Genomic DNA, 26,522 nt, shown 5'->3' with positions numbered 1-26,522 from the left:
TGGAGTCCTGGGATCAAGTCCCGCATCAGGCTCCCTGAGTGGAGCCTACTTCTCCCTCTGCCTGCATCTCTGCCCCGCCCCCCCGCTCTCTGTCTCTCATGAATAAATAAATAAATAAGTAAAATCCTTAAAAAAAAACCTGTATACTTAAAAATGGTTATGATGGTGAATTTTATATATTTTTTCCATATATTATGGAAATTATGGAATTTATGATCTGGAAGAAATAGATCATTCAGGCCTAAGTAGCATGCCTTTCTCTACTTACCCGGTGATAGTTATGTGAAGATGTCAGCAGCCAGTCAAATGTGTTCTGAAGCAACAGAGCTAAAAAGAAAATTTGATGCCACCAAGACCACGGGCAAGGAGATGAACTTTGAACATCCCCAAATCAGTGTCTGCCTGAGGCTGGGTCTATGCTTAGGTACAGGATTGCTTCTTGGATATAATCACATTCAGCAGTGTAGTAGCCTGTCTCAAAATAAGTCTTTAGTTCTCAAGCTTTACTGAAGGCTTTAGAGGTTACAATGATAAATTAGAATATTTCACCAGGTATGAAAATCCATTACCATTTTCATAAGAATAGATGAGAGAAGAAAGGTGTGTGCCACTGGGGATACATAAGAGAGGAACTGTAGGGCCTGGTCTGTTTTTGTTCTGAGTAAACAAGTAATGACATGAGAAAACTGAAGGACCAAGAGAAGATATCATCTGTGTCTTCCTACTGCCAGTTGGTTCTACTTTCTGGAGAGTTCCTTCAGACTTCTCTATCCTTACCCTGTCCCAGCTCTCAGGATCAGTGGTGGCTTCAGCTCATAGGTGCATGTGTCCATCACCAGCTGCTCATGTATAATCTGCCCATCCGCTCTTGCACATACCCCCAGCACCACAAATGCAGTGAAGCCAAAACTGAATTCAACCCCTTTGTCACAAAATGGGCTTCCCTTTTTGATGGCTCCATTTCTAATCCTATTTATCTCTCTTCCATCTCTTGGTTTGAAACAGTTTGAGTCAGCTTTAAGAGATCCCTCTTGAGTATCAAGGTCTAACCAGAAAGCCATTGCTACTTTCAGTACTTAGAAAGAAAATCCTCATGCAAGGATCACATATGTGAAAAGATCAGAGAAGCCAACAAGGATGAAGCAAGAAGACACTGTCACTTCTGGGCTGGAGGGGCAAAGGAAGGAAACAATGTGCCTGGAGCCCAAGCTGCAGGATCCTCCCACTCTCCTGCCTCCTACTACTGCTTCCTGTTGTCTAAATCCAGGCTGTAGCCAGTTGACAAAAACCCTGAAGATGCAGCCTGCGTGCATCAGATACCCCTGCAATACACAACAAGTCTGAGTACGTGAAGGAATAAAACAGAAGGCATCAAAAAATAAATAATTTAAAAGATAAAAAATAAATAAACAGAAAGCATAGAGCCCAAGAACTGGCATATTGTCCTTCAAATCAATCTACTACTCATTTAGTCAGTGAAAGGTCCACCAACAAATTATATCAGACTTATAAGATTCTAAAGCTGTTTTGCAAGTGTTCCTGATTCCCAATTCAGTACATGCACACACACACACACACACACACACACCCTCACACACACTCTCCGATACACTTCTGCAATCAAGTCTATCTTCCCAGAAAATTCTCTAGACTATAACATAATATTGAAAAGTATTCCCCTCATGAGCATTCTCTGATAATACCAAGGGGAAAAAACATATTTTGTTAGATATAATGTTTAAAATGTTAGAACAAAAAAGTTTTTTAGGATTAACAATGAGTTGTGAATATTTAAAAGCTAAAAAGGGAAAACATAGGTTGCTTGCCAAATTAATTGTTCAGAATGAGTAAATCCAATACTTACAAAAGGATATGGACTTCTCTCAATTTGAATATTTTGTGTACCATTAAGCATTCGAAGTAGCCCATTGCTAACAATATTCACGAGAACAGGAAAGCAATGCAGTCTCAAGGTGTTGCACAGAACTGAAAATCTGTAATCCTTTGAATAAAACAAGAACAAATAAAATGATGTTAATCCTAAAACATTCAAGAATAAAGAAAAATGTTTTATATTAAGATCTCAATAGTGTCACATTCTAGCTGTGGGACCATCCTCAAGTTAATTGACCTTTTCCTCATCTGTGAAATGGGTTAATAAATTATTGGTATAGTCAGCAATATGAGTGTTTCTTAGTATTATTAATTTTAGATTATTTTGTCCTCATTTTGCTGATGAGGAAATCTCAAATAACTGAATATAAAAGTAGCCCTGTCAGTTTATAGTGAGCAAAGGAACCTGGATTTCCTGGATAGGAGATAAGCATAAGGTGCATAAAATATTCATGGTGACACTGACAAAGAGTCATCTTTATACTTTTTAAGACAATGATTATATACTTCATGTGTATGAAAATGTTCATGCAATTATCAAAAGCTCAAAAAGGTTTAAATATTCTAATAGTTCATGTAAATAAGTAACAAAGTGATGGCTAAGCAATGCAGTTTCCCACAGTTGGCACAAAGAGATTACTTTTTTTTTAATTGAAATATAGTTGACACGCAATGCTACATTAGTTTCAGGTGTACAGCAGAGTAAGATTGCACTTTTTAATGATATACTCAGTTTAGGTAGAACTGACATATCTTACAACACCTTTGTTTTTGTTTTTATTTTCCTTTTAGTAAGAAATAATGAGGTAGCTTCATTTAATATAGCTCCCAGCTTTTCTTTGGGCTATAAGACTCAGAGTTTTATTTACAATTAGGACATTTTTCCAATAGTCTTGTACCAGGAAGAATCTTTACTGCTTGTACTCTTTTGCCCAAATTGAAACGGGTTAACAGTAGGCCGAGAACACTTTTCTCTCATAGATTTCATGTGGCTTTTATAGTACTTTATGTATATTCTCAATATAGTTGGCCCTTGAACAACATGGTTTTGAACTACACCATTCACTTACATGTGAATTTTTTCCGATATAGTACCATTCTATAAATGTATTTTCTCTTCTTTATGATTTTTTTTAAAGATTTTATTTATTCATTCATGAGAGACACAGAGAGAGAGAGGCAGAGACACAGGCAGAGGGAGAAGCAGGCTTCATGCAGGGAGCCGGATGTGGGAATTGATCCTGGGACTCCAGGATCACACCCTGGGCCAGAGGCAGGCGCCAAACCGCTGAGCCACCCACAGATCCCTCTTCCTTATGATTTTAATAACATTGTCTTTTTTCTAGCTTACCTTATTGAAAAAATATGTCATATAATACATAGAATGCACAAAATATGTGTTAATTGACTGTTTATGTTATTGGTAAGGCTTCCAGTCAACAGTAGGAGCTTAGGTTAGTTTTTAGGGAGTTAAGAGTTTATATGCAGATTTTCAACATGCAGAGGTTTGGCTCCCCTAACACCCATGTTGTTCAAGAGTCATCTGTATATAAAAACATCTTTTGAGTAGTTAGCCATTGAATAAAATTCCTTCAATTCATGGTTGGTAATTATAAAATCTAATATTTTATTGAATCTGAATAATACAATTATACTTAGCTACTTTCCACAATAAAAATCATCTAATTCCAAAGTAAAGGTTGAAAATGTTTTACAAAAGCTTTTTAAACTTCACAGGTTATTCAGTAATGACCCCACATGTTTTTAAGTCAAGTTGCTGTATACTAGTTGGGTTAACTGTCATTTGAAACAGTTAAAAATGTAGCACTTTGTTGGTTTTTTTTTTTTTTTTCCACGAAAGCAAAAACAAGGGGCAAACATACCTTTTGTTTACCAGAAACTATGATAGCTCCATTGTATGACAGGTCTGCAGTGCCATTTCTGTTTGCAAAGTCATCTACTTCCAAAAGTATATTTTGATGCTTCACTGACTGTATAAAATCTTCAATATTTGAGTCTAGCATGAAATCAATAACAGAAAGCCATAGAAAGCAACAATATATATGTCAATTTTTTAAAATAAACAACATACATAATTTAAAGTTAGTATTATGGAATATTATGTGAAGGCATGTCTCTTTGGGCATCACAATAATAATACTAGCTCAGACTACTATCTTCTATTTTTCAAATCCTAGCTGTGATGAGTTAGCTTTATAATTCTGTTTAGGGCAAGTTAACATGTGACCATTAAAACAAGATAATTCTATTTTATGATTCTTGGTTAAAAAAATACATTTGAACTCAATAATTTGTAGAAATTCAATAATTATATGAGGAGTATTTTAGATGAGCCAGCCTAAAATGGCCAATAATAACACTTCTCTCTCTCTCTTATTCTTTGAAATAACTAAAAAGTAAATTCATGTATGTGTATTTAACATATACATAGGAGGGACTGGGTGGCGCAGTCAGCTAAGCATCTTACTCTTGGTTTCAACTCAGGTCATGATCTCAGGGTCATGAGATTGAGCCCCATATTGGCTCTGCACTCAGCATGGAATCTACTTGAGATTCTCTCCCTCTCCATGTGTGCTGGCTTGCTCTATCTAAAATAAATAAATAAATATTTAAGAAAAAAATATGTGGATTTTACATACATATCTATTACCTAAATATATTTAGGCAAATATATATATATATGTATATATATATATATATATATACATATATATATATTATAGTTTTTTTCTCTTTAGAGAGAAAGAAATGAAAAAAGTTCCATTATCTGACCAAAGTTTTTGATATGCCTTTAAAGAAGAAAGTATATGAGATTGTTTGACAGAGAAATAATAGCTAAGAAAAACCCACAGCCTGGAGCATACAGGAGTAGACAACTACAAAGGACAAAACCAATGTCCAGGATATGGAAACTCAGAGTGGAAAAATTCAAGGGAGCCAGAGCCATGCTCATTAACTGGTTACTGGTTAACCTGAAGTAAAGTAACCACAGTCCTCTCCGCTTGGTCCACATGAGGCAGGCAGTAGCTGAAGTTGTCCCCAGTATATAAATCCCCAGAATTACTTTTTAAGATACTATTTGGGGGAAAACAAGATCTAAAGTAGCTCCAAACAACTAAAAGGACAGAATGGAATGGGAAAAAGAGAGAGAGAGAGAGGAAAAAAAGGACTCTCATTTTTTGCTCATTTAGACTTTGAAATGGAGTTCATACTGGGGACACTCAGAAGGGGTTCAGGATCACAAAAATTGGGCCAAGCTCCAGATGAATTAGGATTCCCATGAGGTAGGAAAGGAATGTAAACATAGAAAATGTAAGTTTTCCATGCACCCTGGGCCACCACCTGTTCCACTACATCTCCACAGTCACCTAAGGTAGGAAACCTTAATAGCTATCCACATTCCCTCAGGCAAAGAGAAATTCCCTGATTTAAAATGAACATCATACCAAGAATCATTATATTTTGAGAAAATAAGAACAAGTTGGCAGAGAAACCCCAAACTTAAATCACAAAATACCTCACAGCTGAGTACAAGGAAGAAAAATAAATAAGTTAAGTATATTGTTCTTAGAGTAACTAGAGAGGAAAACATATACATAAGACAATAATAGGCTGAAAAATAAAAATGAATAGGCTGACAATAACAGGCTGGACATTTCTAGCTCTTAGAAATAAAATATATAATTAGCAGAACTTTCCATTTTAAGGTACCAGAATGAATAAAACTTTCTAAAACCCAAACTGAAAAGAAGAATGAGAAACCGAAGTGAAAAGACCACCTTTATTTAAAGAGGAGAATCTATAATCTTGAGTCACAAATGTATATGAATTTTGGAATGGGCTGGGGTACTTGTCAAGAGAGGCCTCCTTATGCTGAATATATATAATCTTAGGAAGAAACAAAAGATTTTTCAAAGTTAAATAAGCAGTTAGATATAACCAATTACCCATAATTTAGGATAATAAGAACATGGGTGCCAAACTGTCCTAAGGAACCCAGAGGGGCATAGGGTATAAAAATGCATTATTTACATATCAATCAGTGTGTATAATATTTATGGAACAGGTTAGGCTGCTATAACAAAGAGATCTCAAATAAAGCGGTTCAGTCAGTTTGGAGGTTCATTTCTGTCTCACATAATAGCTTAGGGTGTTCAGGTAGATGGGAAGTTCTGCTTTAACCAGGTTATATAGTGACCCACATTCCTTTTGCCTTGTCCCACCATCTCTATCATCTCCAAACTCAGGCCAAATATGCATTGCTCCTCAGCTATTTTCTATAAATGAAGTCTAAATACAAATTTTCTTCTCCTATGATTTGCTTTTTCTTGCTCTACATAAAAATAACTTCTTTCTGGATTAAAATGCTGTTTTTCTCTTCACCTGTGTTATTGATGATCAATAGGCTGGTACGAGGGTCTTTGGGAGGTTGTCCCGGAGAGAGGAAATACACTTCGGGTTTAAATTTCCAGTCAATCTTTTGAATTAATAGAACATTAAGTATCTTTTCCGCAATCAAAGGGAACATGGCAATTCCAAATACCAACAGTCTACCAATAAAGAAAAAATAACCACATGAATCTGTAGCAATTTTATTTATTGTTAGACATTTCACAAATATCTGTTGGGTACCAACTCTATGCCAGCCATAATTATAGACAGCAGGCTATCAAACCATGAAAACTAAACAAACCTGTGTATAAGGCTCATCAAGTGTTACCATACAGGCATTCCCACTGTCAGTAAAATGAAATGTTGTATTTATCCATTTTCTGGCAGGAATATTGGGTATTATGTTCTAGTTTAAAATTCTCTTCTGGTTTCACCCTCTCTTGAAACTCACTAAGAAAACCACAGTACTCTGGTACTCACAGGGTCAAAAGCTCTTCCCTTCCACGTTTTAACTTTAAGAAACGGAGTCGTGCTATTGCGCAGGTCTGCATTTTCCAGAGGCCCATGTCACTCACAGCCTTCTGCGTTTCAGGAATAGAAGAGCAAGCTGGCTCTATTTCATGTAGGCTTTCTGTGTCTCTTGCCATCTCTGTTTGTTCAAAATCTACACACACACACATAGACACACACACACACACACACACACACACATTATTAATGCCATCCTCGGGCATCACAGTTTTCTCTTTTTAGTAACATTAAAATTATTTTACAATGGTTACAAAGCAAGCCAAAGAAGAAACAAATTATATTTATAACATCCACTTTCAATAAACTCAATGATAAAATATAACTAAATTCATACCCCCAAAAATAATTCAGTAAAGGGTGACTTCATTATGCCTAACCTTTGAAAAGGCATAGAAGGTCTCATGTGTAGCAATATTCTGAGGGATTTCAAGAAATATTCTCCCTAAGAATAGCCAATCACTGATGCCTAAATGTTGGCTATTAGGCTGTCAATAATTTCAAAATATAGGCGAACGATTACCAGCTCTGAAACCACTACACCTGTACCTGATTCCCAAATACATGACTTATAAGTGGCATGATTTGGGACCAATCCTTTAATGGCTCTTAGTCTAGTTTTCTCCTATGTAAAATGGTGCCAATGCCTTTTGTTGGAAAGGCTATTGTAGAAAGGTAATGTACTATATCCACATATTGTTCAAAGTTTCTGGCATAGAGGCTCTGTAAACGACTCTTATTACTATCCACTAAAATACACAGGAGATGACCCTAGCCTTTTCCGCATTAAGACCTTCAGTGAAATTTTGTACACGAACAAACTAAGAGCTATTTTTATAATAAATGACCTTGATTTAAGAGCCTTTCACATCCTTAGAATACCCAAGAAGCAGTGAGCATCTGGGGATAGGAGAAAACTGCTGAAATAGGAAGGAAATAGTTTCCAAAGAAAAGTCTCTTCTATTCCAAGAAGGGATCTGTGTTCAGTCCTAGTAATGATGGTAGAAAACAATACTTCCCAAACAGCAAAGTCAAATTTAGAACTATTCACATCCGTTAGTGTAAATCACACCTAAGGTATTATAAAATACTAAATTTAAACCATGCTTATTTGGAAATTGATTTTCTGTTACTTATACAATGAATTTACCTTGTTCGATGGTTGATTTGCCTTCCAGTTTCATGAAGACGTCATTCAGAGTTGACACGGAAATGTCATAACTCATCACACCCTGGCCAGAACACTTATCAAGATCACTGAAAAGCTCTAAGGCAACAGACCAGAATAGATACATTTTACATACCACAGTGATAACAAAATCCAGTAAATTAACACCTATTTAAAAGATAATCCAGAATATTGTTCAGAAAATATACGTCTTTGGAATATCACAGTAAGCAAAAGCAAAATTTTATTAGAATGTTCTTCCTTTCTGAAATGAGTATGTCAGCACTTTCCCTCTACCCTCAAACCATCTGTATTCTATTTAATATTCTCAGCTCATGAACTTCCAGAATATTTCTTTGAGGAAATATGAGCAATCAGAAAAACATCATCAGGCAGCCTGGGTGGCTCAGCAGTTTAGCGCCTGCCTTCTGCCTAGGACATGATCTTGGAGACCCGGGATCAAGTCCCATGTTGGGCTCCCTGCATGGAGCCTGCTTCTCCCTCTGCCTGTGTCTCTGCCTCTCTCTCTGCATCTCTCTGTGTGTCTCTCATGGATAAATAAATAAAATCTTTAAGAAAAAAAAAAAGAACATCATCTTCTCACCTTCCAATAAACATTTATTATTACCTTCCATATTTCCTATAGGACATACGTATGCTGTTGGACTTGCAGTGGTCTAGGGTCTGCATAAAGGGGCAGCCATGGACTGAAACACCAACACCAGGGACTCTGACGTGACATGTTCTCATGGTGGTATCAACATATAACTCACTATTCTCCTTCCCCAACCAACAAGAAGGCAGGCTAGTTGTATTCCACTGGACAGAATAATACAGTATAGCCTATGGACTTGAGAATACCACTTCGCAACTCCAACAATGATACAGAGAGCTGCCTCATTTGGGGGTGAGACTAAATCTGAATTCCTGAGTATTTGCTTAATAAGATTGACTCATCCATATAAGCCTCTTTATTTTTTATTTTTTTTTTAATATTTTTTTTTAATTTATTTATGATAGTCACAGAGAGAGAGAGAGAGGCAGAGACACAGGCAGAGGGAGAAGCAGGCTCCATGCACCGGGAGCCTGATGTGGGATTCGATCCTGGGTCTCCAGGATCGCGCCCTGGGCCAAAGGCAGGCGCCAAACCGCTGCGCCACCCAGGGATCCCCATATAAGCCTCTTTAAATCAGGCCTGTAGAGAGTTAAACCTTTAATAAACTGAATGTTTAAAAAGGAAGTTTTTTAAATGAAAAGAAAAACCTGAGATGCATTTCCTCATTTGTAAGACAGAGAAGACTATAGCACATATTTCATAGAACAGTTGTAGGACCAAATGGGTTGGTATATATGAAACTATTGGGAACAGCGACTGACTCATAGTAAACATTGTACAAAGCGTTAGCAATTATTAGAATTATTTGTCAAACAAATCCTAGGTTGGGACTGCTGCTTTCCAGCAGCCTGGGAACCCACGGTGAATACTTTTATATAATAAATAAACTATGGATGTTTATTTCTAAATAGTAAATATATACACGATTATATTGAAATATAAAAGGGAACCTATAGTACACACCTTGATGCCCCCCCATCCTGTCCGTACTCACCTATGCACAGTAAATCTGCTTATTAACACCTGCCTGAAGGCGTTTTTTTCTGGGCTCTGAAGTATGCTAAGGTCATACTGAGTAAAGCCATATGGATTGGAAAACTAATGCTCCCAAAAGCATCTTTTAAGCAGTGAAGGGTAGAAAGTGGCAAATATATACCCTAGCTTTCTCACCCCTCTCATGACCAAACTCTGAACCCCTTGCTCACTTATGCATTTATTTATTCCAGGGATATTACATCTCAATTTCGTATTGCAACCATCTGCTCAATAATGCAATCTTCCCTAGCTTCCTTCACCTCTCACTCTCATGTCCCCATTCCCTACTGGTGTTTCTAAGCATCAGTTACCAAATGATTTGCACTAAAGTCTTCATTTCAAGTTCTGCTTTTTAGAGAACCCAACCTAAGACAAAATCCAAATCCATTAAATAATGAAAACTGTAATAATTAGGTGAACACTTGTCCCCAAATTTCATTCTATCGTAATCATATTTAAGTTACCTGGAAATTTATTTGTCCTTTCCATGGGCAAAATATATACAAGTTTTTCTTTGTTTTCTGTTTTTAATTTAGCATCAGGGATGTGATGATTAACAAAGGATGTTATTTTTTCTGGATCACATACTTCATTTCTGTACAAACTGATATTTTAAAAAAAAGATCATTGATTTGTATTTTCTCTACTGCTATAACAAAAGGAGAGCTTTTACTGAATAGCTAGCCTTTGAGTACTACTTTACTTGGCTTTAGGGAACAAACAAAATGAGTAAATAGAAAAACCAGAAGTAATAATAATAATGCCATCGGTTTAAAAAAAATCTTGTGATCTATATAGAGATGTATAAATTCAGAACAACTACAGATATACAAACAAATGTGTGTTGTAACTGAAACCATACTTCAAGTAGGAAGATCAACTGAGCAAGGCAAGACACTAGGCAGAAGAAATTTTTTAGGGAAAATAATTTCACCAGATTGTGTAGATACCAGGATTAGTGACTAATAAGGAAGTTTGGTCTAAATGCATGTTTTGTTTGGCCATAGGATTTTTGGTTTGGGTTTTTAAAAATTCTTTTTACCTGGACACCCTTTCTTGTTAGATACAGTGCTCTTAACTCTCTCCCACTTTTGATACTAGCTTCTGAAATCATTTGATTTTGTGCGCCCAATGAAAGAATGAAAATATGTTACAGGATTGTGTGGATCAGCTGAGGGAAATGGAGGATGGGTAGAAGAGAGAAGTTTGGGATGTACAGAGCAGCTACCTGAAAGTGGTCCATGAAGTAGCCCTGCTGGGATCTGTGAGACTGGGCTTATACCTTTGAAATTCTGCTTGTCATTAGCATTAATAAAGATACAAAGAGGCAGGAAAAACATTTGGGAAACAGTAGTTAATAGTTTGGTGGAAATGGAGCATAAGGCCAACTGTCTCCCATAATTATCTGCCTTTTTGATATACCAGTTTTGAAAACATATATATGCATATCTCCAATCTATCCCCAAAGTCTTTACCTTAAGTAATATCCAAGACCCCATTTTCTCTTCAAAAAAACAGAAGACCCTGCACACTTCAGTCTCCCATTGGACATGATCACTTTCCTATCTGATTAAAAAGAAGCAAGAGAGAAAGGATGATAGGTGTCATTTCTTCCCTCTCTCAAAAATTTGGGGGAAGGGACAAAGCTCAGACTTCCAAAGGCGAAGTGCTCTACAGGAAATAAATGTATCTAATGTACATTTAAAAAGTTGAAATACACATCAAAATTGATGAATTTAAAGTGAGCTTATGAATTCCAGTCTATTTCTGTGCCCTCCAATAATTCTTTAAAAACAACAACAACAACAACAACAAATTGGCACATTTTCCACTCTGGATGCTAAAGAATAAGTGAATATTTTTCAACCAGATATATAATGATTTCAATGTTTAAATTAATTGAAAGCTTACAAAATTACAATTTTGTTATTAGTGGTCACAGTCTAGCAAACTTATAGTCAGTGAAGAATTCTATAGGGTTGTTAGACTTTGCCATTCCTGGGACTGCTATGGAATGGAACACACACCAAAGTCATGGGAGCTCAGTGCTTGCCCCAGAAATAAACATTCCCCAAATTCTTCATTACAAAACTGAGATAAAACCAACAATTACCAGCCAGGATGTCAGCCTCATCCATGAGATTGGTACTCAAGAGGATTACATGGCCTGCTTTGTGTTCCTTGAGGAAGTTCCATACTCGATGCCTTGAAAAGGGATCCAAGCCAGCAGTTGGTTCATCTAATAGCAAAATCTGCCAAGGATGATAATATATAAAATAAAATATATCTCTCTCACATTAACTCTTTCCACATGATTGCATGGATAAGAATAAAAACCAAATAATAACAACTATCCAATCATTTATGTCCAGTATGCTTATATTAATAGTTTAACAGCAGATTCTCTCCTGATGCGTTACAATGAAATCTCTACTACTTTTAGTGGTAAAAGAAGAGCTTGACTTTTTACTAATATTCTATCTGCATTCCACCACATGCAGAATCTCACTTACTTGAGGATCTCCCAAAATGGCAATCCCAAAGGTCAGCTTTCTTTTCTGTCCTTCAGTTAAATGTGTAGCAAGATTATCCTGAATGTTTTGTATATTCAATTCTAATAAAATTCTTTGTACCTATGCAAGAAAATACACAAAGCTTAAAATCCAAGACAATCCATACTATATAATTCTTACTGTCCATTATAGCAGGAGATCCGAGTTCTTTTTTATAAGACCTACTGCCTAAATTTTATTTAGCACAGGGCAGGTAAATTGCTGAGGTGAATTCTGTGGTCATGATTTAAGCCAGCAAATTTAACTCGTTAATCTAAGCATGCCCATTTACCTCTTGTTCCACTTTGTGCGGCTGAATTCCTTTTATTTTAGCAAACAGCCTGAGGTTTTCCTTCACGGTGAGCATGTCAAATTGAACATTGAATTGAGGACAAATACCAGTTATCTTTCTGATTTCCTCCAAGTCTTGCATTTCAGAGAGATTTTTATTATAGATAGTAACTGATCCTAAATATAGAAGTTAAAAATAATTTTGGCAAGATAATACACTTTATTAATGCTTAGAGATCTTATTAGGAAAATGCTGGCATATTTTCATATCTAAAATAATGAGTTCACAATTTAGTAGCAACTATGAATTAATCTTAACATAAATATATGTTCAGAGTGGTATATATTTTCCCTGGAATATCACGTAGCAATAGAATAAGGCTAATGATTTTCATAAAAATTTGGGAAATATAAAATATATTCAAAATCATACGGTGTGGTAAATGATGTTAGAGAAACATTATTTTCTCTTAAGCGCTCAGATTTAAACTTAAAATAAGGCAGCATATGACCTCTAGACATCTTTTCTTTGAGATATTTCTTTTTGCTCACCTTCTGTTGGAGCAAATGACCCATTAAGGATGTTCAGCAATGAAGATTTGCCAGCTCCACTATGACCCAGAATTGCTGTGATTTGACCTTCATATATGTCAAAAGTCAAGTCTGTTTTTAGAATAAAATATTAACATTATAAATAAGAAAGAATTAGAAAGAGCTGATTCTAAAAGTAGAACAAAAAATTTATTATATTTGTATATTTTCAAGCATTTAAGTAGTTTAAAACATATAATATCCAAAATTTTCCTGGCTTCTAACATAACATGCTTACTGTAGAATATTTGTGAAATAAATACAAGCACATAAGAAAATAAAATTAACTATATTTTCAGATTTAAGCATTATAATACACTTAATTCCAGTGTATGTGCATGTGCATATAAGAACATGTAAATATACACATACACAGATTTTGATCCTAAGCTATTCTTTTCTAGCTTACAATTTCAAATGTTAAATGATATGCATTTTTCATGGCATTACTTACCTTTTAAAATACATTCACCAAAAATTTATGTTTTTCTCCTGTTATAAATTTTCTTTTCTTTTTTTTTTAATTTTCTTTTCTTTTATTACAAACCTTTTGTATTTATAGGTCAGTAGAAAAAAATCATTAAGAATTCTTTATTATTTTCTTTGTTTGTTTTCTTTACCACCAAGTGAAAACCAAACTCTGTTATGAAAAGTCGTTGGATGAAATTCTTAAGAATTTTATAATATGTTATATCTAAGAGATCAGGTTCCTTCAATTAAATTATGTGACCTACTTTCAAACATTGAAATTAATTAACAACTGGGATGAATTCCAGTTCATCCATTTTCTATCTGGATGATCTTGGATAAACTATACACTATGAGGTTCACATTACTCAGCTATTAAATGTGCTGGTAATAATAAGTACATGAAAAGAGAAAATTCCTCCTATTTTAATCCAATCCATGAAAATCCTCACTTATAATTTGACTAAAAGATCCTAAAAATAATTGGAAAAATAAACTCAAATAAATAAGAAAAATGAAAGAATATCAAGAAATTAGTTTTGACTACATGGTATTAAAATATATTGGAGAACTCTAATAATCAAAATAATATGAACTCTGAGAAGCAGACAAGGGTTGCAGAAGGGGAGGTGGGTGGGGGGATGGGGTAGCTGGGTGACAGGCACTGAGGAGGGCACTTGATGGGATGAGCACTGGGTGTTTTACTATATGTTGGCAAATTGAATTTAAATAAAAAATAACAATCAAAATAATATGTTAGTAATAAGGTAACCAGTAGAGTAAATATAATAAAGATAATATTACTACTCCAGGATACACTAACTGATGGAATACCAAAGAAGATGGAGCAAAGTAAACATAAAAAATAAAGATTAATGAGACAACCTTCTAAATTTATCAAAAAGATGAATTAATTAATAAACAATAGTGGGACAACTAAACAAATACATCAACAACTTTTATTTTCTTGTTTGTTTATTATTTAAAGATTTTGTTTATTTATGTGAGAGAGCGATAGAGAAAGAACAAGCAGTGGGGGAGGAAGAAACAGGCTCCCCACTGAGCAGGGAGCCTGATGCGGAGCTCCATCTCAGGACCCTGGGATTGTGACCTGAGCCAAAAGCAGATGCTTAACCAACTGAGCCATCCAGGTACTCCATCAACAAATTTTACATTTACTATTTTTAAATGGGGGGAAAAAATGGTGCTTTCTAGGGTAAGAGAAAACTGGTAATATCTATGTTGGAATTGATCCATATTAACCAGAAAAAATAAATAAATATAAGCCTCAGTTTCTTCATCTGCAAAGTGGGAGAGATATTATGTATCTCACAGGATTAAATGAAATAAAAGTATGTAAATCACTTATCATAGTTGCCAGCACACACTAAGTACTCAAGAAACTTCAACTGTTTGTTGCTATTATTACGGTTATTTTTAATTATTGCTTATTCCCACAAGCGTATAAATTCTTATAAGCTTGGAGGGAAATAACTTGAAATATGAATAAGAAACTGAAAAATACAGTCCCTTTGAGTAATCTGCTTTTAGAAATTTCTATTCAGGAAATAATGATATTTACAAGGATTGAAAGGAAATGCTCATTATAGTGTTTTTTCTATGATAATGAAAAAAATTGGATACAAGCCAGATTTTTGTACACAAGTTTAAGTAAATCAAGGTATCCATACAACAGAATCCTATTTAGTCACTGAGGGATAGGCTGTAGGTAAGGACTTCAAAGCGTGTCCCCGAAGGCTTTCTGAAGTTGCTACAGAAACTAGCTGCATGGGAGAAGCTCCCCCCTTACTTCCCAAAGAGCAGCTGTAATTGGTGATTTCATATAGTTTTCTATGTATTGATATTCATCACTCTTAATTTTTAAATTTTTTGAGATGTTTAGATGTAAAAAAGGAGTTCATGGTTATTGATGAGTACAAAAGGAGCACATGGTTACTGATAATTACAAAAGTAGTTCATAATGTGCTCTGGAAGTTGAAATGACAAATTTTAAAAATACTGCAGTATGTCCCTGGCTAAAATTAAAGAAAGAAACCACAAATCTAGATGGCCTTGGATGGGACAAACCTGGGGTGAGAATAAATTTGCTGGCACGGGTACAGGAAATTCTCAAAGTGAGAAATGACCTCAGAGCAATAAATAAGATCGAGTTAAGGCACACGATCTGCGAGAAACACACACACACATCGGACTGAGAACTCTCAACCTTAGGGAAGGTCTATGGCTCTTCTCTCATGACTTTTAAGGGTTCCATCTCTTGTGAAAATCAATTACATTCTTCCTAAAAATCATTATGAATAAAAGCAAGCTGTCCTCTATGAAATGTTGCCACTAACTTGGATGCTTACTTAAATGTTTATTATAGAAAACTGTATTTGTTAGAATTTAGTATCAGATACATTGGTTCCTTCAAAATTATAACTGTGTTTGCTCTGCAGATAGTGACTTGTGAAATTTAATTCATGGTCAGTGGTGTTACTCATCTTGTTTTAGTCAATCTCACCAGTACATAGAAACTATGTACATTCCCTGTTCCTTAAAAAATTATCAATTTTAAGTCTAGATGTTCCTTCCTCATAGCGCAAATAAAATACAACATTGTTTTTAGCAAACTTATCTTTAAAATCAAAGTGAAGGGGTGCCTAGGTGGCTCAGTCAGTTAGGCGTCTACCTTCAGCTCTGGTCATGACCCTGGGGTCCTGAGATTGAATCCTGCATCAGCCTCCCCGTTCCGCGGGGGGTCTACTTGTCCCTCTGCCCCTCACTGTAGCTCGTGGTCTCTCTCGCTCACACTCTCTCAAGTAAATAAATAAAATCTTAAAAGTAAAATAACATAAATTTAAAAAAGTGAAACCACACTTTTCATTACATGACCCCATTCTTGTAAATTAATAGATCCGTGAAACACCTAGAAGGACTTTATAGCCAGCTCTTAATCATGATTAATCTCCAAGTGGTAGAGTTAGATTGTTTGTATTGTTTTCTTTTTTATGTTTTGTTTGTCTGTATTTACACAGGTTTCACATTAAGATTTCCTCATTTTTTGTAAAAAGAAGTCGATGAAACAATGAAATGTTCGCCTTTACCTTTCAATGCTTTCATTTTCCCAGTCTTTCCCGTATATTCTTTCTTAACATTTCTGATTCTGAAATGACAGAAGTTGTGTTTACTTAACCAATACAGAAGTGAAAGTAGTAGGGATCAGGAACAATCATGGTTGAAATAGATGCATCAACCTCTTTATGTGAAATAAGGGATGGTGTAATCAGTGTACTAGAAAGACAAAGACTTCTTTTTGAGTAATCATTTCCCCTGAAAGAGAAAGTACAAGAGCCTTTTTGGAAGGTTACAATTAAACGATTAGTGTTTTGCTTAGAAAAGCAGAACAGTTTGGAATTGTTCTCACATTCTTCCTCTCGTCTTAGACTACTTGGCGTTTTCTATTCTATACAAGATCAACTCATTTATCTGTACTATTTAAGTATCACCTCCCATCCTCTCCCATCCCCTCCAAACTTGCTCATTAATCATACCCTCTGTCGCCTGTGCTTTCTATAGTTTTCACTCTGATAGCTTCTCTTTGGACTGTAACTCTGTTTTGGATACAATCAGAGTGCAAACTTGCCACACCTGCCTTCTCACTTCCTCCTCAATCACTCTGGTTTCTGAACCCATCGCTATAGTGAACCTCTTCATCCTGAAATCACTAGCGGCCTCCTAATCACCAAATGCAACAGACTTTTCTATCCTTACTTATGGGATTATGGGTCACCATTGGTGATGCTTTTCTTGTTGAAAGTGTCCATATTCAAGGTAACATTCAACGTACTGGTTTTCCTTCTATTTTTCTAAATGCCCCTTCTCTGTTTCCTTGTCAGTTCCTTTTCTTTTGCCAAGCACATCATCTTGATGTTCCACAGGGTTCTCCATGTCCATGCTGGTTTTCTCACTCTAGACTCTCTTGAGAGGTTATCTCATTCATTATCATGATTTCAACATCAACCTAGTGTTGACCCTATTCTTTTCCCTGAATGTTAGTCTCCCACATATAAAGGTTTCATCTCATTCTCTCTCTCTCTCTCTCTCTATCTCTCACACACACACACACACACACCTCTAAATGAGTGATTACCAAACCTGAATGCACATTAGAATCCCAAAGGAAATTAATGCAGGACGAGGTAGGAAGTTAGGCTCCAACAGATTAGAGATGTCATGACTATGTAAGATCATGTACAGTGCATCTTCAAATTCAAAAGGAGACAGAAATTAGCCACCCTTTTCTCTGAGCATAAAACAAAATGAAGGTAAGGACATTCATCCAACCAGGATGCTGGCAGTGGGTGGGGTTAACCAAAGAGTCAGGAAATATAAAATAGGCTTAAAAGGTGCTGAATCTGACAGGGTATTATATCTCTGCCTTTCTCTGCACAGTGGGACGCACACTGAAATGGGGTTTAATATTTTATTTTAATAAAGAAATTTCCAATTAGGAGCAACCATTTGTTTTTAAATTTCAGAGATGAAAATAGCATTTGCTTGGGGCAGACATCCTGCCTATGTTCAGGGAATGTTGCATGAATGAGCTAAAATGATAAGAATGAACAATTGTGCATACAAATGCTGCCCCCACAAGACAAGAAGGAAAAATTGGGAGGAAGGGTATTAGGTGAGAGAGAGCCAGTTGTGAATTTAAAAATGTGCATGTTTACACAGATAAGACCTTGATTATGGTCAGAACTCTGCATGCTTTGAGATGCATGGGTGGCTCAGTGGCTGAGCATCTGGCTTCAGCTCAGGGTATGATCCCAAGATCCTGGGATCAAGTCCCACATCGGGCTCCCCGCAGGAAGTCTGCTTCTCCCTCTGCCTGTGTCTCTGCCCCTCTCTGTGTCTCTCATGAATAAATAAAATGAAATCTTAAAAAAAAAAAAACTCTGTATGTATAGCTAACAAGTGGCTAGAGAAAGACAAAGTGCTCATTGGTATATAAAGAGGAGAGCACCTGGGAAAAAGGGAATCAATACAGAAATAAGGAGTGAAACAACATGGCGGGTGATATGGTAACATTATATGGAGCCAAAGCAAAGAGAATTTTCCCTTCAAGGAACAATCAGTAGAGATTGGTTGTCACATGAAAAGTTCAAAGTACATTCACAAAGACAAATATTTTCCTCAGCATTTTGCTCAGGCTCATCCTGTTGCTGTTGGTCAAATAATTCATTTGCCTTGCACCTGTATATTGGGACAAATGTGATTACCTGATGACTTCTTTTCCTTGGAATTCTGGAGCTACTGGTTCGAAATAATCATCAGAGGGGTGTTCGGTATCTATTTCTTTCTCAATGACCTTATTATTAGTCCTCTGATGTTGGAAACAAGGTAATTTCAGGAAAAATAATGGAGAAGAACGGTGCTCATTTCCATCTAATTAACCAAGAGACCATAAAATATTGGATTAGCAACATTAAAACAATGAGTAAAGAAGCCTTATTTTAAAAATAGTGCAGAGTGTCTTAGACTTTTAAGCATCATAGAGAAATTCTTTTCTTCCTAACTTCCTATTAATTGAAAACTTTTCATGAAGGAAACAGTGAAAATTCAAATGAAATAATATACTGTCACAAAAGTTAAACAGTATAATAGTACTTTCAAGAAAGTATATATACAACAAAGGTTTGAAAAAATGTGATCTAAAAGGCATTTAGGATGAACAGAACCAAATATTTGGGGGAAAAGCCTTAATACAGCGCATAAAAACAACTGTAAACATGTCCGTGAACTTAAGAAATCACTTGATCACTGGGGCACCTGGGTGACTTACTGGGTTAAGTGACCAACTTTTGATTTTGGCTCAGCTCATGATCTCAGGGTGGTGAGATCCAGCCCTGTGTCAGGCTCCATGCTGAGCATGAAGCCTGCTTAAGAGTCTCTCTTCCTCTGCCCCTCCCCACACTCACTGTATTCTCTCTCTCAAAAGAAAAAATAAATCACTTGATCACAACAACATGATTGGACATAATACTGAAATCCGTATGGTACATGAATATAAAGTACAAGAAGAAATTGTATTTGTTCAGGATAGATATAGTATCATTTTCCAATTTAAAACAATGAATAGGATTTGTTATGAAGAGCTTTCAGATATTAAACTAGAAGTGACAGAAAGATAGGAATATATAAAATAGTTGCATAGAAACATACAAGACAGTTTTAAATACAAAGTGGAAAGAACATAAAAAATAAGGTAAATAAGATGGTGCAAGGAAAAATGTGTTTTGATTCTAGCATGTGTGAAGAAATGCTGGACTTGGGAAATTTTGGGTTGTTTGTAAGAGAGAAAATTTAACTGAGTAATATAGTTCTGTAAATATGAACAATGTACAAAAACGTTTCAGAAAAATGCTATTTCTATTTTCTATTTTAACAAAATTTCTATTTTGTTATTTCCTTAAAGAATGAACATCTCCCCTTCTGAAATGGTCCTCCCAGAAGGAAGGGTGAATAGGAGAGTACACCTGAGGCCCTTTCTAGATGTCTAGTTTACATTTTCCCCCACGTTCTTGTCAGAACTATTTATTTTTTTAAAGATTTGTTTACTTATTTGAGAGAAAGAGAGAGTACTCGTGGAGGGAGGGGCAGAGGGAGAGAATTTCAAATAGACTCACCACTGAACAGGGAGCCAGAGACAGGGTTCAATCCCATGACCTATGAGATCATGACCTGAGCTGAAACCAAGAATCGGGCCCTTAACTGACTGAGCCACCCAGGTGCCTTAAGAACTATTTATTAAGAAGCACTTCAACTGGATGATGGATCCACACTAGACAAAACCATGTTAAGAACTAATTAATTTCAGGGGCACCTGCGTGGCTCAGTGGTTGAGCGTCTGCCTTCGGCTCAGGGTGTGATTCCAGGGTCCGGGGATTGAGTCCCGCATCAGGCTCCCTGCAGGGAGCCTGCTTCTCCCTCTGCCTGTGTTGCTGCCTCTCTCTGTGTCTTTCATGAATAAATAAATAAAATCTTTTAAAAAGAGAATTAATTTGTTTCAGTTTGTTCTGAAACAAATCCTAAACATCATTCTTTGAAAACATTTTCAGGGATTCTTTAGAAAAGTAATATTTAATTACTGCGTATTTGTAACATGTATTATTAAAATCAGAAGAATAATTGTTTATACATATAAATTCCTTTAAATCATTAAAACTATGAAGTAGAAATAACGAACTCATTCAGCTTGTGAATGAAATATTTGTTATTCTTTATTTCTTAATATACATTTAAGTAAAAATGTACAATGTAATCAATACATGCAGAAGTCAGAGAAAAGTCACTTTTACTTACAGGGTAAGACTTTTTCAAAGTATAATGCCAATGCCAAGTAGAAAAGTGCATCAAAAGCCAATATGAAAAAAGTTCCAATCATTACATATGAATCTCCTGAAGAGTAAGGTAAAATGACACCACTCATAGCATTATCGAAGTAGATAATCTAAGATTCAGACAGAAATAATAATAATAAATATTTAAGTTAAATACATAAAAATAATTCAGTAATTCAGTATAGCAGTAAGAATTATCATTTTATTAAATAGGTTTTTTTAAGAAACCCTTATAATGAAGTTATTGGTGTAACTTTTTCTATTTGACAGCATCCAAGGGTTATTGGAAGGAAAAACAGATTTAAAAACACAATGTTTTGGGACGCCTGGGTGGCTCAGTGGTTGAGCATCTGCCTTTGGCTCAGGGTGTGATCCCAGAGTCCCCAGATCAAGTCCCAGGATCATCCCAGGATCGAGTCCCACATCGGGCTCCCTACAGGGAACCTGCTTCTCCCTCTGCCTATGTGTCTCTCTGTGTCGCTCATGCATAAATAAATAAAATCTTTTATTTTTTAATTTTTTTAAATTTATTTATTTATTTATTCATGAGACACACAGAGACAGAGAGGCAGAAGATACAGGCAGAGGGGGAAGCAGGCTCCATGCAAAGGAGTCCGATGCGATTCCGGATCCTGGGATCAGGCCCTGGGCCAAAGGCAGATGCCCAACCGCTGAGCCACCCAGGCATCCCATAAATAAATAAAATCTTTTAAAAAATATAATGTTCTAAGAATAGGAATTTAAGTGATAAATCATTTTCTTGTTTTCATAAAGTCACTACCATATTACAAAATATCTACTCTATGCAGCAAAAAATACACATTTTAGGAAGAATATGAAGAATCATTTGAAGCATCACAGTAGGATAATGATAAGAGAACTTCTTGCTCTAGTTATTATGGCTAATAAAGATATGTGTATAATTTTGTCATGCAAAAATAGGTGTTATGTTCTAGGTGTTCTCAGGCTTTTTATAATACCTCACTTAATCCACCTCATAACCCTATGGGGCAGGCTTTATTATTTTTACGTGCATTTTACATATGGTCAAAGTGAAGCACAGAGGAATCGAGTACCTTAACCAACCAAAGTCAAAATCATATAGTAAAGAGTGGCCCAGCTGAACTCAGAACACAAGAAGCCCAGCTCCCAAGCCCAGTTCCTCACACTAGGCAATTTACAACTCTATTTCTGTCAAAATCTTAACATTTCATGACAAAGTTGAGTTTATTCTCAAGTCTGGCTTAACATTTGAAGATCTGGGTTGCAATTCTGAGTGGACATTTGAAGATCAATCTATGTAATTCAACCAAAAAACAGATTGAAAAAGACACTAATGTGGTTAATCAAATAGATGCACAAAACGCATTTGATACAATTTAATATCCACTTATAATAAAGAAAGTCTCTTCCCAAACTAAGATAATAAGTGATCTTCCTTAACTCGGTAAAATAGACTGTACAAAGACCAGCACCAAAAATCATACTTATTATGCCTTTGCTTGCATTTCTATTCAACATTGTACTAAAGGTTCCAGTCTCCCCAGTAAAGCAAGAGTAATAGGTAACTGGCATAAGGACTGCAAAAGCAAAAAAATAAACCATTATTATTTGTAGACATCATAATTATACATAAGAAAATTCCAAGATAAAACTCAGAAAAATACTAGTTTTAATATAGCAAGAATACTGGATACAGTGCCAATTTACAGAAATCAGTTGCATTTCCTATAAGGACATTATAACAAACATTTAAAAATTAGAATTTAAACACCGATGCTATTAATAATGGCATCAAAAGTATCAAAAACTTTGGAATAAATAAAAAATGTACAAGACTCAGTACTTAAAATTAAAACAATTACTAAGGGAAAATGAATGTGACGATATATTATGTTCATGATCCAAAAAAAGTGTCAGGGGGTGGGCGGTGCACCTCAGTGGCTCAATAGGTTAAGCATCTATCTTAGGCTTAGGCCATGATCCCAGGGTCCTGGTATCAAGCCTCACATCAGGCTCTCTCTGCTTCTCCCTCTCCATCCATCCCTCCCTCTGTTCATGCTCTCTCTGTCTCATAAATAAATAAATAAATAAATAAATAAATAAATAAATAAATAAAATCTTAAAAAGACAAGTGTCAGGGCAACTGGGTAGCTCAGTTAGCTAAGAGTCTAGCTCTTGATTTCAGCTCAGGTCATTCATTATCTCAGGATTGTGAGATGTAGCCCCGCATTGGACTCCACACTCAGCAGGGAGTCTGCTTGTGATTCTCTCTTTCCCCCTGCCCTTTCCTTTGCACGCTCTCTCTGTCTCTCAAATGAATAAATAAATATTTTTTAAAGTGTCAATTTCGCTCAAATTGATTGAAAAAATCAACCATATCAAAATGTCAACAGCTTTGTGCATACGTGTGTGTGTGTACCTTGATAAGTTAATTCTAAAATTTCCATCATTCAAAGAAACTAGAATAGAAAAGAATCTCTTGGAAAAGAAAATCTAGTGACAAAATTACTACCAGATATCAGGATATATGAGCAAAAACAATTAAGACAATGTGGCAACAGTAGAAGGATAGACAGATGGGTCAATACAGAATTGGTAAAGCTATGACAAAGGAGATACTGCAATCTGTTCAAGGAAAGGATAATCTTTTCAATAAATGAAGTAAAAGAAATTGGATATTCATGTAGAAAAACTAATATTGCATCTACCTATAGATACACAAAAGTTATTCTGAAATGGATTTTATATCTGTACAAGCAGAATCAATTGAACTTCCAGAAAAAAGCCATGGGAGCATCTCTTTATAATCTTGGGAAATGCAATGATTTCTTAAAGATAAAAAAAGAACTCTACAGTAAAAGAAACTTGACAAACTGGACTTTATCAAAATTAAGAAACTTGCTCATTAAAAGCACCATTAAAAGAGTAAAAAGATCAAATAACTGAAAAAGCAACAAATAACTGAAAAATGTCTCATATCTGGCTTATATAAGAAATTCCTACAAAGTGATAAGGAAAAGCTAAAAAGTCGGTTAAAACATGGGCAAAAGAACTGGATAGGCGCTTTATTAAAGGGAGAAACCAAAACGTCAGTGAGCATATGAAAAAGAATGAAACTCATTAAAAAAAGAATCAAGACAATGCAAATTAATACAATAAGGATTAATATTGAAGATTCACCAGAATAGCTAAAATTTGGACGACTGACTGTTGTCAAATGCCGGTGAAGATTTGGAGCAAATGTAACTCGGAAACTCTTGGTGCAAAAGTAAATTGATGTAACCACTTTGGAAAAATATTTGGCATAGCTATGAAGATTAAGATATCCATATTTAAATCCTACTATTCAACTCCTACATATATGCCAAACACAACTGAATGCCCATATTCACTAGGAAATATGTAGAAGAATTTTTTTTTGCAGAGTTAATACAAGTCAAAAACTGGAATATATTTTTGTTCACTAACAAGAGAATCAATTGTATAGTCACACAATAGAATACTACTAGCGCTACACGGAAACTGGATGGGATCTAAAAATATAATGTTGAGTGGGAAGAAAACCAGAATTTCAAAAAAATGTGTAGACTATCACTTATATAAAGTTTCAAACAGGCAACACTAAAAAATTATACTTAGGAACACACATTGGTGATAAATGAAAAGGCAGGAAATGATGATCACAGCACTTTCACCTTTAGGAGGAAGGAGTGTTTGGAGGAGCTCTGGAATTGTGGCATCTTTCTATTTCTTGATCTAGTCCATGAGTATTTTGATATACTTTGTTGTTATTTGCTGAACTCTTTATAGTCTTGAAAACTTTTCAGACTTGAGGTTTCAAGCAGAGGTTTATACAATGCTTTTTAGTAAACTAGAGAATCTCTTCATTATATAAAGCGTGAGAAACAAGAAGAAAAGGCTTCAAAATGAAAACACATCTGAGACATGAAATCTGTTGTAGTCAAGATGTTCTTATTTAAGTTTCCTTGTGTGATGATGATTTTTCTACAAAGTAATAATAACATTCTCAAATCTAGCTTTAGGGTAAAATCGTTTAGAATAAATGCTCTTAAATTGAAAGAGTGATTATGAAGTCACGAAATATCAAATTCTTTTGAAAGTTCAATAAAAAGCAATTAACTATGTTCTTACCTTATTCATCCCAGCAGTGAAGGCAAAGGGGCTGCAAATACTCAAAATCCACTCCAAAGAGGAAGGAAGTTGTCTATAATACACACCGAATCCTATAGTCCCACAAAACACATTGAGGAAAAGCATCACCAAATTGGTGAGGACAGTCTTCTTTAACAACACGCTCATCAGGAATGTTAAAGCTATCTGAAAGAGAGAGAAGACATCTAGCCATTAAACAGATTTAGTTCCCTGAGCATCATTGGTAGCACAATAAAATATGGATCTTTAGATCATAATATAAATATATATCAGTGAGACAGTGATGAAAATATTAATGCTCAGCCTTTCCTTCAACCTCTTTGTAAAGAGGATTCTTTTTTGCCCTCCTCAACTGTTGGGCTTTAGTTGACGAAGAAAAGGTGGGGACAAGTTGTATGAGAGCTAAGAAAAGGACAGAAATGCAGACTTGGAAACACTGAAGGAACCTACATTAATGGAACACCTGGGTGGCTCAGAGATTGAGCATCTGTCTTAGGCTCAGGGTCCTAGGATCGAGTCCCACATCCGGCTCCCTGCATGGAGCCTGCTGCTCCCTCTGCCTGTGTCTCTGCCTCTCTCTGTGTGTCTCTCATGAATAAATAAATAAAATCTTTTTTAAAAAGAACCTACATTAATGTATTACAAAGAGCATCTATGCACCCTCTGCAGAATTTAGAGGGTCTTGTTTTACGAAGCAAGAAGTTTGACACAGGAAGTGAGGGCAAGGTCATGTGTCAGAGAAAGATACTGTGAAAGCCACCATTGTTACAGAGAATCTTTGGTGAAAAGAGATGGGTCCGCTCCTCAAGGGCAGCCTCTAAAATCATCTAGAAAAGTCTTAAAGTCAAAATAATTTTAGAATCATTTTTTTCTTTTGGGGGCATCATTTCATTAACTCAGAATTTTATGCAAAAGAGAGGTTCGATTTTATTTATATTACATAATCTTCTCACATTGATGGAGATTTCTCAACCAAACACACACATATGCACACACATACAAAATGGACATGAAAGAAATAACTGTAGTGACCTCCAGAGAAATTCATTTTTGCTACAGACAGCTAAGATCTAAAGCAGAGAATATGGTAATATTATGTATGAACTTACCAAAGATAAACCATATAAGAAAATGAGTGTAAATATGACCATGAAGCCTGTCATGACTATAATTTGGGTAACTGTTATGATAACTGTCATCATTATGGAAACAATGAAGATGAAACCAGCATAGATTAAACCGCAGGAGATCCTACATAAAGACAAAAAATTATTTTAATTATTTTAATTCCATTATGAAATATTTAAAATGTACAAAAATATCTAAAGAATAGTACAACATTTACCATCTACTTGCCACCTAGATTAATAGATAAAATATTACTAATA

At 35.4% G+C, this 26,522-nt stretch overlaps 1 protein-coding gene across 12 annotated transcripts in view; it reads right to left on the bottom strand.

Moving 5' to 3' along the window:
- ABCA6 (ATP binding cassette subfamily A member 6) overlaps positions 1–26,522 on the bottom strand; it is a 114,533-nt gene that overhangs the window by 24,076 nt on the left and 63,935 nt on the right. For 11 of the 12 annotated variants that reach the window (XM_077853654.1, XM_077853652.1, XM_077853655.1 and 8 more), the window contains 16 exons: positions 26,244–26,385; positions 25,114–25,299; positions 20,921–21,068; positions 18,838–19,003; positions 16,663–16,721; positions 13,049–13,159; positions 12,498–12,673; positions 12,167–12,286; positions 11,767–11,905; positions 11,129–11,219; positions 10,118–10,257; positions 7,985–8,101; positions 6,787–6,970; positions 6,298–6,464; positions 3,777–3,910; positions 1,865–2,002 (listed from right to left, as the gene is read on the bottom strand). In XM_077853654.1, coding sequence (XP_077709780.1) covers positions 1,865–2,002; positions 3,777–3,910; positions 6,298–6,464; positions 6,787–6,970; positions 7,985–8,101; positions 10,118–10,257; positions 11,129–11,219; positions 11,767–11,905; positions 12,167–12,286; positions 12,498–12,673; positions 13,049–13,159; positions 16,663–16,721; positions 18,838–19,003; positions 20,921–21,068; positions 25,114–25,299; positions 26,244–26,385 — 2,218 coding nt within the window. The remainder of the gene's footprint in view (positions 1–1,864; positions 2,003–3,776; positions 3,911–6,297; positions 6,465–6,786; positions 6,971–7,984; positions 8,102–10,117; positions 10,258–11,128; positions 11,220–11,766; positions 11,906–12,166; positions 12,287–12,497; positions 12,674–13,048; positions 13,160–16,662; positions 16,722–18,837; positions 19,004–20,920; positions 21,069–25,113; positions 25,300–26,243; positions 26,386–26,522) is intronic. The other variant, XM_077853660.1, reaches the window with a different exon arrangement.

This window comes from Canis aureus, chromosome 16 (genome assembly GCF_053574225.1).
Source record: "Canis aureus isolate CA01 chromosome 16, VMU_Caureus_v.1.0, whole genome shotgun sequence".
In the NCBI taxonomy this organism is placed as follows: domain Eukaryota; kingdom Metazoa; phylum Chordata; class Mammalia; order Carnivora; family Canidae; genus Canis; species Canis aureus.
The sequence above is the reverse complement of the archived record's forward strand: the minus strand, read 5'-3'. Positions and strand labels throughout refer to the sequence as shown.